At 35.8% G+C, this 13,063-nt stretch overlaps 1 protein-coding gene across 1 annotated transcript in view; it reads right to left on the reverse strand.

The window, feature by feature from the left end:
• LOC136043099 (oxysterol-binding protein-related protein 8-like) overlaps window positions 1-7,215 on the reverse strand; it is a gene marked incomplete in the record, with an annotated part of 88,828 nt that extends 81,613 nt beyond the window's left edge. The window contains 1 exon segment of the mRNA XM_065728049.1: window positions 6,595-7,215. Coding sequence (XP_065584121.1) covers window positions 6,595-6,855 — 261 coding nt within the window.
• Between the last annotated feature and the right edge of the window lie 5,848 nt (window positions 7,216-13,063).

Below are 13,063 nucleotides of genomic sequence, written 5' to 3' on the forward strand. Positions count from 1 at the left end.
TGAAACTTTCAGGTAAAGCTAATTTATCACATATCATTTTATCCCAAGAGTATATCTGCAAAGTTTCAAGGGTAGCTAAGTGTATTCAGTTGAAGCTTTCAGAGAATGTTAAACTAATCAAAAGGCACTAAATGCATCCAAGTTGTGAAAAGTTTTATCTACAATATCTCAGGAACAGCTAAGGGTATTAATTTGAAACTTCTAGGGAATGTCAAGAGTATGTTGAGCTTAGCCATAAGGCACTATGTGCATCCAGTTTGTCAAAAGAGCATATCCATACATGTCTACGTTAAGTTCAGGAGCAACTACAGGCATTAAGTTGAAACTTTCATGGAATGCTCAGAGGAATGTTGAACTAAACCAAAAGATAATATGTGGATCTTGGCTGTAAAACAGGCATACCTGCAGTATCCAAGAAACAGCCAAGGGTACAAAGATGACTTTCAGGGAATGTTGAGGGGCAATATTGAACTAAATCAAAATATATTATATGCATTCAGGTTGTCATTAGTATGTATTAAACTGTTAAGGAACGTTGATGGGGATGTTGGACTACATCAAAAGACACTATCAGTATCCATGTTGTCAAAAGGGCATAATTGTAATATCTCAAGAATTACTATGATTATTACGTCGAAACTTCTAGGAAGTTTACGCAGGCTGGCATCATAATTACAGTAAACTGAACATAAATTAAGCTAAATGTGAGAGGAGCTAGTGCCCTTAGTCCCCCTATTCTTTAGGCTAACTTGTGCTTTCCTTAGAACTTATTACAGTGTCTCAAATGCAGTATATTGGAAATTTTGGTGGATCATTTTCCAGCAGATTTTCTATAAAAAAAAATCGACTAATTTGGACAGTCTATCTTTGAAAACATTTTTTTTCTTTAAGGACCTTGGTCATATTTTGTTTTCCACTACTTGCACCACTTCCCCTCAATATTTCTTTGCACCCATGAATTTCCTTCAAGTGCAATCCAAGATAAGATCTTGTTTTGTTAGAAAAAAAACACTGAAACATAGAATCTGTAACATGTTCACTGTATTATATATTATTGTAATTTACCATTCTTTCAGTTAACACATTAGTTACTACAATCTATAAATTTAGTTTATATAGATCAAATATTGAATGCCATTCTACCAATCTTTGGCCTGATTTTCTTGCCAAATACCTTATGTTAAATTTTAATCAGTTATAACTGTTGGTATCTTTGGGTAGTAGCTTTGGGTTTAGATTTTGATATTAGCCACAATAGAATGTTACAACAATCACTAGGTGCTTAGGCTACTGTTTTGTGTGAAAATAAATAAATAATGAGTGCAGAAAATCAACAATAAAAATTCCTTGTTTGCATAAAGGATAGTTGTCATAAAACAAAAATTTAATTTTGAATGGTCATTTTGGTAAAGTTGTAGGATTCCATTTTCATTAGAAAGAATAACATTTGAGAAACTTAGAGCATTTTGTATCATTGAATTCACTACACTTAAGAAATTATAAACTATTTCATTTCACCATTCTATTTAGGCTAATTTTAGTGGTCAACATGTGCATGTTTAATGCACAAATCAAACGCTATAGCACAAATCAAACGCTATAGCACAAATAGCACAAAACATAGCACTAGGCTCCATACAGAAGTTAAAAGATTTTCTTCTGTTTTTAATTGGCCTGATTTGCTACTATAAACCAAAATTTGATAAGAAATAAGCAGAGAAACAAAACAAACCCACAAAATCAGCGAACTTTTGCATGTAGCTGAGGTCTATACTGGGAACCATTAGGTGGGGATCTGGGGCACAATTATGACAGCACTAATGATTCTATTGGAAAAGAATTGTGAACTAAGGCTATTCATATTATTTACTCTCATGTTCCTGTTTTATTCAATTTTGTTGCTTGAAAGTCTTGTGGACTTTGACTCATTTTATGTTAATTATGTTTTGATAAACCACAATTTAACTCATTTTTGCAATTAAAAATCTGAAAAAATGCTGATTTAAAAGATGAATAAATTGTTGGGTTTACTAGATTTGATCACAATAAATATATGCCTTTTTTATTCAATTTTGTTGCTTGAAAGTCTTGTGGACTTTGACTCATTTTATGCTAATTGTATTTTAACAAACCACAATTTAACTCATCTTTGCAATTAAAAATCTTGCAATTAAATCTGCAAAAATGCTGATTTAAAAGATGTATAAATTGTTGGTTTTATTAGATTTTACCATAATAAATATATGCATGTGGAATTAGTGACTATGAAACATCACCTTGGCACTTGATTTTTTTTTTCAAATGGTATGCTTTTTACTGTAGTTCTATTGGCCAAAAAAAAGGACAAAGATGTTACTATCAGTATCTTCTTATGCACTCAAAATGTAATTTGTGACTTATCAAGTCACAATTCCACGTAACTGCCCCAAAGAGAGCAGATCCCGTCCGCTTACGTCAGTCACGTATCTACAACATTTATGAGCGTTATCCAAGATTTCTGGTTTCCCCCTTCAACTCCCCCAATGTCAACAGATCTGATCGGGATTCGAAATAAGAGCTCTGAGACATGAGTTCCTTCTAAATATCAAATTTTATTAAGTTCCGGTCACCCATTCTTAAGTTAAAAATCCCTCAATTTTTCTACTTTTTCCAAATTAACAACCCCCAGCTCCCCCAAACAGAACAGATTCATACCAATTATGTCAATCTCGTATCTATAACATGTGCTTATTCTTCCCATCAAGTTTCATCCCGATATCTCCAATCTAAGCGTTTTCCAAGATTTCTGTTTCTGCCCTCCCACCCTCTATGTCCCAAGATCCGATTCGAATTGAAAATGGAGCATCTGAGACATAAGATTCTTCTATATATCAAGTTTTATTAAGATCCGATCATTCATTCATAAGATACCTTTGTTTTCACATTTTACAATAACTCTGGTTTCCCCCTCCAGCTCCCTTCAATGTCACCGGATCTGTTCGGGATTTAAAATGACATTTCTAAAGCACAAGATCCTTCTAGATATCATATTTCATTAAGATCTGATCACCCATTTATAAGTTACAAATACCTCATTTTTCTAATTTTTCCGAATTACCCCCCCCCCCCAACTCCACCAAAGAGAGCGGATCTGACCTGGTTATGTCAGACACCTATCTTGGACTTGTGCTTATTCTTTCCACTAAGTTTCATCTTGATCTCTCTGCTTTAAGCATTTTCCAAGATTTCCACTCCCACCCCCTAATGACACTGGATCTGGTAGGGATTTAAAATAAGAGATCTGAGTTTCAAGATCCTTCTAAATATGAAATTTCATTAAGATACGACCACTTTTTCGTAAGTTAAAAATACCTCATTTTTTTCTAATTTTTTTAGAATTGAGCCCCCTCCCCAACTCCCCCAGAAAGAGCAGATCCGTTCTGGTTATGTCAATCCCATATCTAGGACTTGTGCTTATTTTTCCCACCAAGTTTCATCCCAATCCCTCCACTATAAGCATTTTCCAAGATTTTAGGTTCTGACCCCTAACTTCTCCTTCACCAGATCCAGTCAAAATTTAAAATAATAGCTCTAAGACATGATATCCTTCCAAACATCAAATTTCATTAAGATCCAATCCTTCCTTCGTAAGTTAAAAATACCTCATTTTTCTAATTTTTCAGAATTAACCCTCCCCCTCCCAACTCCCCCAAAGAGAGCAGATCCGTTCCAGTTATGTCAATCATGTATCTAGGACTTGTGCTTATTTTTCTCACCAAGTTTCATCCTGATCCCTCTACTCTAAGCGTTTTCCAAGATTTTGGGCCCCCCTCAATTCCCCCCAATGTCATAAGATCCAGTCGGAATTTAAAATAAGAATTCTGAGACACGATATACGTCCAAACTTCAAATTTCTTCCTTTGTAAGTGAAAAATATGTCATTTTTTCTAATTTTTCAGAATTAACCCCTCCCCTCCAAACAGAGCAGATCCATTCTGGTTATGTCAATAACGTATTTAGGACTTCTACTTATTTTTCCCGCCAAGCTTCATCCCAATCCCTCTACTCTAAGCATTTTCCAAGATTTTTGGTTCCCCCTTCCAACTCACCCCCCCCCCCCCCCAATGTCACTGGATCTGGTCAAGATTTAAAATAAGAGCTCTGAGACACAATATTGTTCCAAACATCAAATTTCATTAAGATCCTATCACCCATTTGTAAGTTAAAAATACTTCATTTTTTCTGAATTAATTGGCCCCCATCCCCCCCCAGATGGTCAAATTGGGAAAACGACTATTTCTAATTTAATCTGGTCTGGTCCCTGATACGCCTGTCAAATTTTTATTGTCCTAGCTTACCTGGAATAGCCTTAAGTAGCAAAACCAGGACAGACTGACTTACACAATTTGCAATTGCTATATGTCACTTGGTAAATACCAAGTGCCATAAAAAAATACAGAAAATTCTATCTCAAAATACAATGTCCAAGAACGGACCTATTGTTTAAATAACAATGTTTGAGGATGAGGGGATTGTTTTTAATGTTGTTTACCAGTACTGTTGGCAAAGGTGCTTAAAAGCAAATAAAAAGGGCAAGGAATAAGAAAGAGCTTAGTCAGTTGGCTGGGAAAAAAGAAAAGTTTTGTTGATGCTGCAAAACCTGTCACAATCAAGGTGAAAAGCTCTGAACAAACTCTTTAGCCAGTTTTATTTTTTGTCCAAAATTTTTCTCTATGAGACTGGAAGAGATTTTTCTCTATGAGACTGGTGCTAGTGTACCTGATCTTAGCAGCAGGAGATGCATCTTTCAAAGAATATTACCACACAAAGGATCTTGTTGAGTTGCACCAAAAAGAATAGTTGACCTTATGGTGCCATATAACAGGTTCCATGTGTGAGAAAAATAAGTATAACTAGGTCTAATGTCAAGGGAGATGCAAAATATACTCACTTAACTATTGACATTGATTTGGCTGAAGAAACTGAGAAGCAAAATTTTTGAACTCCCAATTAGAATGAGGTGACATATAATTCTTAAATCTCTTTATGGTAGGATGCAAAGCCATCCAGTATAGAAAAAGATATAATCTTTAACCTTATAGTAGATGACAAGCCAGTATCTTCATCAACATTGTAAGATATTTCAGTGCCACCAAATGAGGCAGACATTAGATTGTTGGCAGATGAATTGGCGTCTAGTACAGGGTATGTTACTTTATATAATGTTGTGTGACTGCTAGCAATAAGGTAAACATTTACAGTGTTGGTGAAGGAGTCTTGAATTTTTTCTTGTTCAGTAATGGAAATAAAATTATAAAAATATTTATGGAAATACAATTATTCTATTTGGACATATGTATTATGTATATTTTATCTGTATCTCTGTCTCTAGGAAGCAGCAATAAGTGATGTCAACCTTTGCTTGTTTATGTAGGCCACAGTATGTCACTGTCTAACCTTCTTGTCTTAGGTCTGCACTCCCTTGGGCTCTCTATAACAATACAGATACACTTCAGTCTTGTGTATAACCTATCCTGTCTTTGAACAATTTTATTGTACTGATATGTTTTATTGTTTTGATTTCAGAAAATGATCAATTTTCTAGTGCTTATTTCTTGTACATAGTACTAAATAGTATCATGTAGGATTAGGTAAAATTCTAGTTAATTGACTTCTTGCTAACTTGGAAAGGGTTTAGGTTAGGAAAATGAAAATTTCATGGATGGGTCTACAGGCTAAAGCATGTTCCAGGAGGGTATTTTAAAGTACCAATATCCACTCCTTCTCTCTCCAGAGGGCCCTGAAATTTGCCTACATGGCAGGTCAATACCTATTGAAATTTTGACAAAACAACATTTTACCTTAATTTTCAGTTACTAGTTGCTTTTTCTCTGCCTTTAGTTCTGAAAATGCAATTCTTGTTATTTGAGTAGAGTTTTGAGCCATGTCTATGTTTTTTTTCAAAATTTAGGAAATGTATTTGCATATCTTTAAAACCTTATAAAATAGAATTGACCAAAGCTATGAAGCTGAAAACAATTTTATTGTACTTCAATTTAGCAGAAAATCTATTTTGCAAGGTCTCACTTTTATAGCACACATATTTTTAAAGGTCATCAAAGGTCAGGGCCCTCTAGAGGGAGAAGGAGTGGAGGTAGTTGCTTCAAAATATCTTCCCAGGATATACTTTAGTCTGTAGATTCATCCCTGAAAGTTTTATTTTCCTAACCTAAACCCTTTCTGAGATAGCAAGAAGTAAATTAATTAGAATTTTACCTAGGATCTACCACCTTATCTTGCTGGCAAATGTGATTTAAGGTGAGGTTAGGTAATTAACTCTTAAAAAATTTGTTTGGCAGGGGTGACTATCCCTATTGCCTCTCCCCCCCCCCTTGTATCTGTGCTTGGTAACAAGATGTGTGTTTGAGTTTACATAGGCTAATTTTACTTAATTCGATACTGGTTTTACCTTATCTGGTCTCATTGCAAGGGAGGAGGGGGTTGCTATGCAATAGTGACAGCAGTGTTAGGCTAGGCCAAATCAAAATTTGTGGGTTTTTTTTCATATTCTATATTAACAGCATATGCTTGTGTTTAGACCAATAAATAGCTTACCTTTACCTTAGGTGACTTGTATAGCAAAAGAATCCCAGGCTTTAAGACACACCATAACTTAGTCCAAGATTTAAGTGTTCCTCTGACTTTCAAATAATCAGCAAGGACAACAATAGTGGGATCTTTCAAAGTATCCAGCAGCTCCTTAGTAGCTTTCTTTTTCTCATTATGATAATTTTTCTTCAGTTCTTTATATGATTCTTTACGTGTAAATCCAGCAGGACAAGGACTATCACTGTTTTGCAATTCATTAGTTGACATGATGGCCTAGCTTGATTGCACAATTCAGGTCTTTATATTTCTTGTGATCTAGTGCATGAACTGGTTAAGTCCAGTGTCAAGAATTACTAGAACTTATCACTAAACTTGAATCCCAGGCTACGTAATAGACCTATTTAGTCAAGATTTGGGATTTCCATGTTCAAAGTGGCCAGGAACATAAAAGCTACAAATTAGGCATTTAGCCTAGTCTATTTGAGTATTCTTAATTTCCACTATCAAGCTTTCCACTTTATATTTTGCTTGAAATAGTAACTTGTTCAACACTTGGTCAACAGCTTAACAACTCCAATTACTGATCTTGGCTCAGGGTAAAATCACGTATTTGTTTTATTTGAGTTGTTCGCTAATAATTCTCTACTTAAGGCCATCTAATATTGTTCAACCTGTTTAGTAATGGTAGCGCTGTAACATCGAGTGCAGCAACTTACAGACAAAAAATAACACGATACAGATGTGCAAGTGCCCTGTCTTCCTTCCTTATTCTTTATCTTTCAATGTAGAAAAGGGTTGGGTATCTGGGTGCAATTTGGTCATATATGATGACGTTCCTGCGTACTAAACGTCCGAAAAACTGAGTTTGGACGTCTGTCTTACAAAAATTTTGTCAGTGCTGGAAATATTGTTGAACGTGTGTTGATTTCTTTGTTTGTTATTTTTTCTTTTTGTGGCCAGGAATGAAGTTCCTTAGCTCCAATGTTGAAAGCCTCCCTAATTAAGCTTTCTGAGTTTTCCTTTCGTAGAATAACAGAAGATGTGGATGTTGCAGCAATTACAATAGTTTCACCAAAAAACACCTTGTCAGTCTTATCACCTAATGAAATCAAAATCAATGGTTATGAATTCTTTTCTAACCTCAATTCCCCACTTTGCCACAGAGTAGTGCACTTATATATGAGAAATATACTAAAGACTAGTCTTATTCCTCCTAATTCTCTTACTACTGACGGAATTGAGTATCTTTGTATAAAAATACACAATCAAACAATCTTAATTTTAAAAGGATGTTGGTTATACAATCCCCAGTGCTCCCTGGGCTTTCGACTCCGAAAATAATGTGGCTACTATATTATTATATGTGACGTCCGGTTTTGCCAGTTGTGATTTTGTTCTTATGGGGAACTTTAACCTTCCTGAAATCTAATGGATTGATGGATCTGGTTTTTGCACTAGAGATTCTCCTTTTACCCTGCCCTCTCTAATAATTCTCTCTGTCAAACAATATCACAAGCAACTCGTTTTAGGGAAGGTCAACTTTCTAACACACTTGATCTGGATATTCTCAATAATCCTGACCTTCTTATTAAGAATATGATAGTCACGCCCGTTAGTAATAACGACCATGTTATAATTATTTCGGGGTTAATGTCTGCCTACTAACCAACCTTCTTCTAAGCAACAAAACTATTTCAACTACAGACTAGTCTATGAAAGACTTTCCAATGTTAACTGGAAACAGCTTATTACTGATGATATTCATGAGAGTTGGTCAAATGTATAAATGGAAATTCTGGATGTTGAAAAGTCTTGCACCAGATTTTTTCAGGCAAAAGAGAAAAAAAGTTTGCCTTTTTTTAACTACCAAAATAAGAAAGCTAATCAACAGAAAACACCGAGCGTGGAATCACTTTAGAAAAATAAGACCACAGAAAATTATCGAGTCTTCAAATATTTTGGTAATCAGCCAAACAACCAAATAAAGGAGCTCAAGAGAAGGTTTGAGGAAAAATTGGCTGAGGATGTTAAGGATAACCCTAAATCTGTTTGGCGTTACGTAACTCAAAACTATAGCAGCAGATGCACGGTCCCAGATATGCTACAAAATAGTCCATTAGTTGCTGATGCTGAGCTGAAAGTTGGTATTTTCGACCAATTGTCATCTGCTTTTTCCTCCAATTCCAGTATTGTTGATCCCAAACCTCCTTTATGTGATGCATCCCCTAAGATGGAACCAAACCTGATTACTGATACAATAGTTTTAAAGGAACCTCCATCAAACTGAATAAATCTGCTGGTGCATATGCCATTTCCCCACGTATCCTACACGAATGTTAAACAGTTTTGTGCCAACCTCTTTCCCTGCTGTTCAAGTTATCGTTAATGTGCCAACCTCTTTCCCTGCTGTTCAAGTTATCGTTAAATCTTTCCAGACTACCTTTGGATTGGAAAACTACACATATCGTTCCTAAATTTAAAAAAGGTAGAGAGAACCCTGTTGAAAATTATTGACTCATTAGCATGACATCAGCAGTTGTTAAGGTTCTCGAAAGATTAATCATTTCTGCAGTTGCTTAACACTTTGAGGAAAGTAATGTTTTGCATAGTTTACAACATGGCTTTCGTTCAGAAAGATCTGTTGACACCGATCTCCTTGAATCATAAGATCATATAACTAAGTTGCTTGATATGGGGGTGTCTGCTGACATAATTCTGTTTGACTTTTCTAAAGCTTTTGAGAAAGTTTGTCACAAGCGACTTGTAATTAAGTTACGTGCAGCCAAGTTTGAAGAGAAATACCAGCTCTGGATCTTTGATTTTCTTTATTCGCAATGTGAATATGCTCAATTTTCTGATGACTCTGATAATCGTATTCTTTCTTCCTATACACATGTTTTGAGTGGAGTGCCTAAGGGATATGTGTTGGGTCCTACATTATGTAATATCTCCATCAATGACGCTCCTTCCATTGTCAGCAGTAAATTAACTCTTTATGCAGACGACCTGAAGTTTGTTGGACCAGCCTTGTCCTGTGACGTTCACGCCCTTCTACAAAATAATCCTCAACTGCTGGATCGATGGGCTGAGGCTTGACTTCCTGAATTCAATGTTGCTAAGTACAATATCATTCACTTTGGCAAACAAAATCCTTGTCGCTCTTAGTTCCCCTTAGGCCACCCACTCTCATCTGTAAATAATAAGCAAGGTCTCGGTGTCGCTATTGACAATGAACTAAAATTCAGCACTCATACTAAGAGGTCTGCTACTGGTGCTAGTTCAACTATGGGACTAATTAAGTGTAGTCTTTCCCCTAAAGTCATCAGTCTTCTATATAAGGGACTTGTGTGTCCTAAGCTTGAAGTTGAAACGTCTCTTGCCTCCCCATATTTTAAAAAAGACATAAATGTTCTTGAAGGTGTGCAGAAATGAGCCACCAAAATGATATTTGGCGTGCAGGAGCTTTCCTACCCAGAAAGACTATCAAAGCTGAATCTGCCTGAGTTAATTGTAAATCAAAGTAGGATAAAAAGAATAAATTCATTTCGTTACCGTGGGATTATTCTTGATGAGCTTTTATCTTCCCGTAAGTATTCTGATTATTTGTGATGGAAACTTGCCCATACCTTGGGGTGTCTTTATAGATTGAAAAATGTGTTTGCTTTTTCCATCGTTAAATTTGTATACCATTCTCTAATTGAATCATATCTTAGTTATTACCCTGTAACTTATCTCAACACATTTATAGTCCATATGCAACTACTTCAGATAACTCAAAATAAGCCAATATAATTCTTTGTACTTTTGTTCATCGCTCTGTGAGGCTTAAAAATCAATTGGAAACCGAAACTTTATATATTTTTCTCAATTTACTTCATCTCAAACAACTGAAAGACTTGCATACAGCAATGTGGTATTATGATATCCAATCTTCAACGAATCAGAAAGATCGAGAAAAAGAAAGATCTATCAGAAAGATTAGATTCTCAATCAGATACCATATTCTTCATATTGTAAATAAACTTAATTTAGCAGAAATGCCCCCTAGTTTCAAGAGGCAATTTTCTTTGATCTGGATGCTGGGATTGATGAATGATATATATTACTATGTTCTGGTGTTCTCGCGCTGGGGTGGCCTCCTCTGTAATTTCCTACCCTGTAGAGTTTTTTCTTTTTTTTGTTATTTCAGCATTTTCCTGCCTCTGTTTTCTAGCCGACACATCGAGCCCTGCTCTCCGTCGACAAGTTTAGAAAATTATTTATTATGTATTTTGTCAATAAAAGGAACCAACTATCTAAAGAAACCGTTAATGTTGAATCCGTTGATGTTTTCAAACGAAGGCTGGATGGTGAGTGGTACTCCAGGGGTGTGAAATCAATTGGGATGCTACTAATCATGCAACAGCACCTGGTCACTAAAGAACTTTGAATTCAACACAATTTATCACTCTTGAGCGATACAAGGATAAATCCTTAGATTGCTCCTAGCTACAATTTAAGGTAATAGCCATGAACCATGTGGCATTAAAGCATGAAATATTCATTATGCGTGTGACATTACTTGTTAAGTTATTGCTAAGATAATGAATTATGATATTGCTAAGATGTTTTCTTAGAAAACAACCTAAACTTCCATCATAAATAGGAAAATTTGCAAACCAGAATTTTTTTTTCCGAGGAAGGGTAAGGTCCGACAAGTTTTTTTTTCCCACAAAAGCGTCATTTTGTTCTTCTTGGGAGGGGGCTCAAGTCCCCTTGCTTGTTTTGCAACAAAATGGTCCATATATGCCATATATAGAGAGCCCCTAATATGAGCAAATTATTTGCACCTGCATAGATTCATTTATTACAAAAGGAAACGAGTATCGATCTTTTGTTTCACCGAAATAATTTTGCTCGTTAGTTGACGTGATTTATTCTTAACATTATTGATCCAACAGAAAAAAAGCTAAACCAAAAGCCTCATTTCATCCGTCAAATTTTGCTGAACTTTGTCTTTGGCATTTTGAAGATTCACAAGATCAACGACCGTAAATGCAACCTATTTAACTTCCTGAAGATGGCGATGACTATTGAGTAAAAAGAGGCGATTTTTACGAGGAGCATTGGGAGGGGGGATAACGCAACAAAATAAGCATCCTTACTTTGGCTATTGAGTTACGCCCAAGATAAAAGAAAATCTGTCTAGTTGCAATAGTTTTGCTAGATGACACTTATCAATTTGTCTGTCCATGGCCGAGTGGTTAACGCGCCGAACTCACAAGCGAAGGGTCGCTGGTTCGAATCTCGGTGGTGCCGACCATTTGGTTTAGGACAAGGGTTAGTGGCGTTTCCCTGTAAGACAAGCCAAAAGTCCACCCAGCTTCAAATGGGTACCTAGAGAAATCTAGGGAAAAGCACGGGAAAGCGTCGGATGGCTTGCCCCCAACCACGCATTGCACCCCGGCCGAGGGTTGAGAATCAGGAGATCGGCACCTGCGCTACGCGAACCCTAATCGGTTTGCATGCGAAAGTTTGCTCTTTTTTTTTTTTTACACTTATCAATGAAGACTAGCATGGGGGTGGGATAGAAATTTTCAGTACCGACCTTATAAGTTCTCTCAGAACATAAAGTACTTCTAATCTGAGTAATCCGATCTCTGTAGACTTAATTTGTAAAAAAAAAAGATCCACAAGAAGCAGTCACTGCTTTCCAGAGCGATTTCGTTTGTTTGCTGGCGTGATTCATTCATAGGTGCATTGATCAAACCGGGTTTAGCAGAAATTATTTTTTTGCAATAGATTACAACAAGCCGAATCATAGACTGGAGTTGATGATAAAAGTGCAGCCCTCCAAGGCATATACAATAGAAAATATTTGGCTAAATTATAATCAGTTATAACTCACGATTCGGTTTTGTTTCTTTCGGAACTTTGCACAATTCTTCATAACAAAGATATCCAGTCATATCATTTTCTTTTTTTAATATACCTACCTCCGTGATTTAGAAATCAAACCCTCATATCTGGTTATGGACTCCCCAAATCGGTTTAAAATTTACAGAGCTTGGTGTCAGAAAACCCCCATATTTACAAGTAGCTGGCTACCCACAGTGCCATTATTAAAGATAAAATTTTCGTTGTTTTTGATTTTTTTTTCGTTTGAAGTGTTTATTTTTTTCTTTTTTATTCCTCCACTTTTTTGTAGCAGATTATAAATAATTTATTATTTTTATGAAATTTTCAGTCTATCTGCTTTTACCTTGTACTATTTAAATATCTAGTAGCTTTTTTGCACTGTGCCTATGCGAAAAGAGGTTACTTTCCTTATTACAAATTTGACCAATGTCTGATAAGTTAGGTTAAACATAGTTATCCCCCTCGTCTATGGTTAATAAAGGAATATGTGGTAGATTCCTGGCTCAAACTTTTTTTCTCCAAAGAATCAGTTCTTCCCTTTCAATTTTAATGCTGGTGTACCAAAAGCTCTTAACGC

This window comes from Artemia franciscana, chromosome 2, assembly GCF_032884065.1.
Source record: "Artemia franciscana chromosome 2, ASM3288406v1, whole genome shotgun sequence".
Classification (NCBI taxonomy): domain Eukaryota; kingdom Metazoa; phylum Arthropoda; class Branchiopoda; order Anostraca; family Artemiidae; genus Artemia; species Artemia franciscana.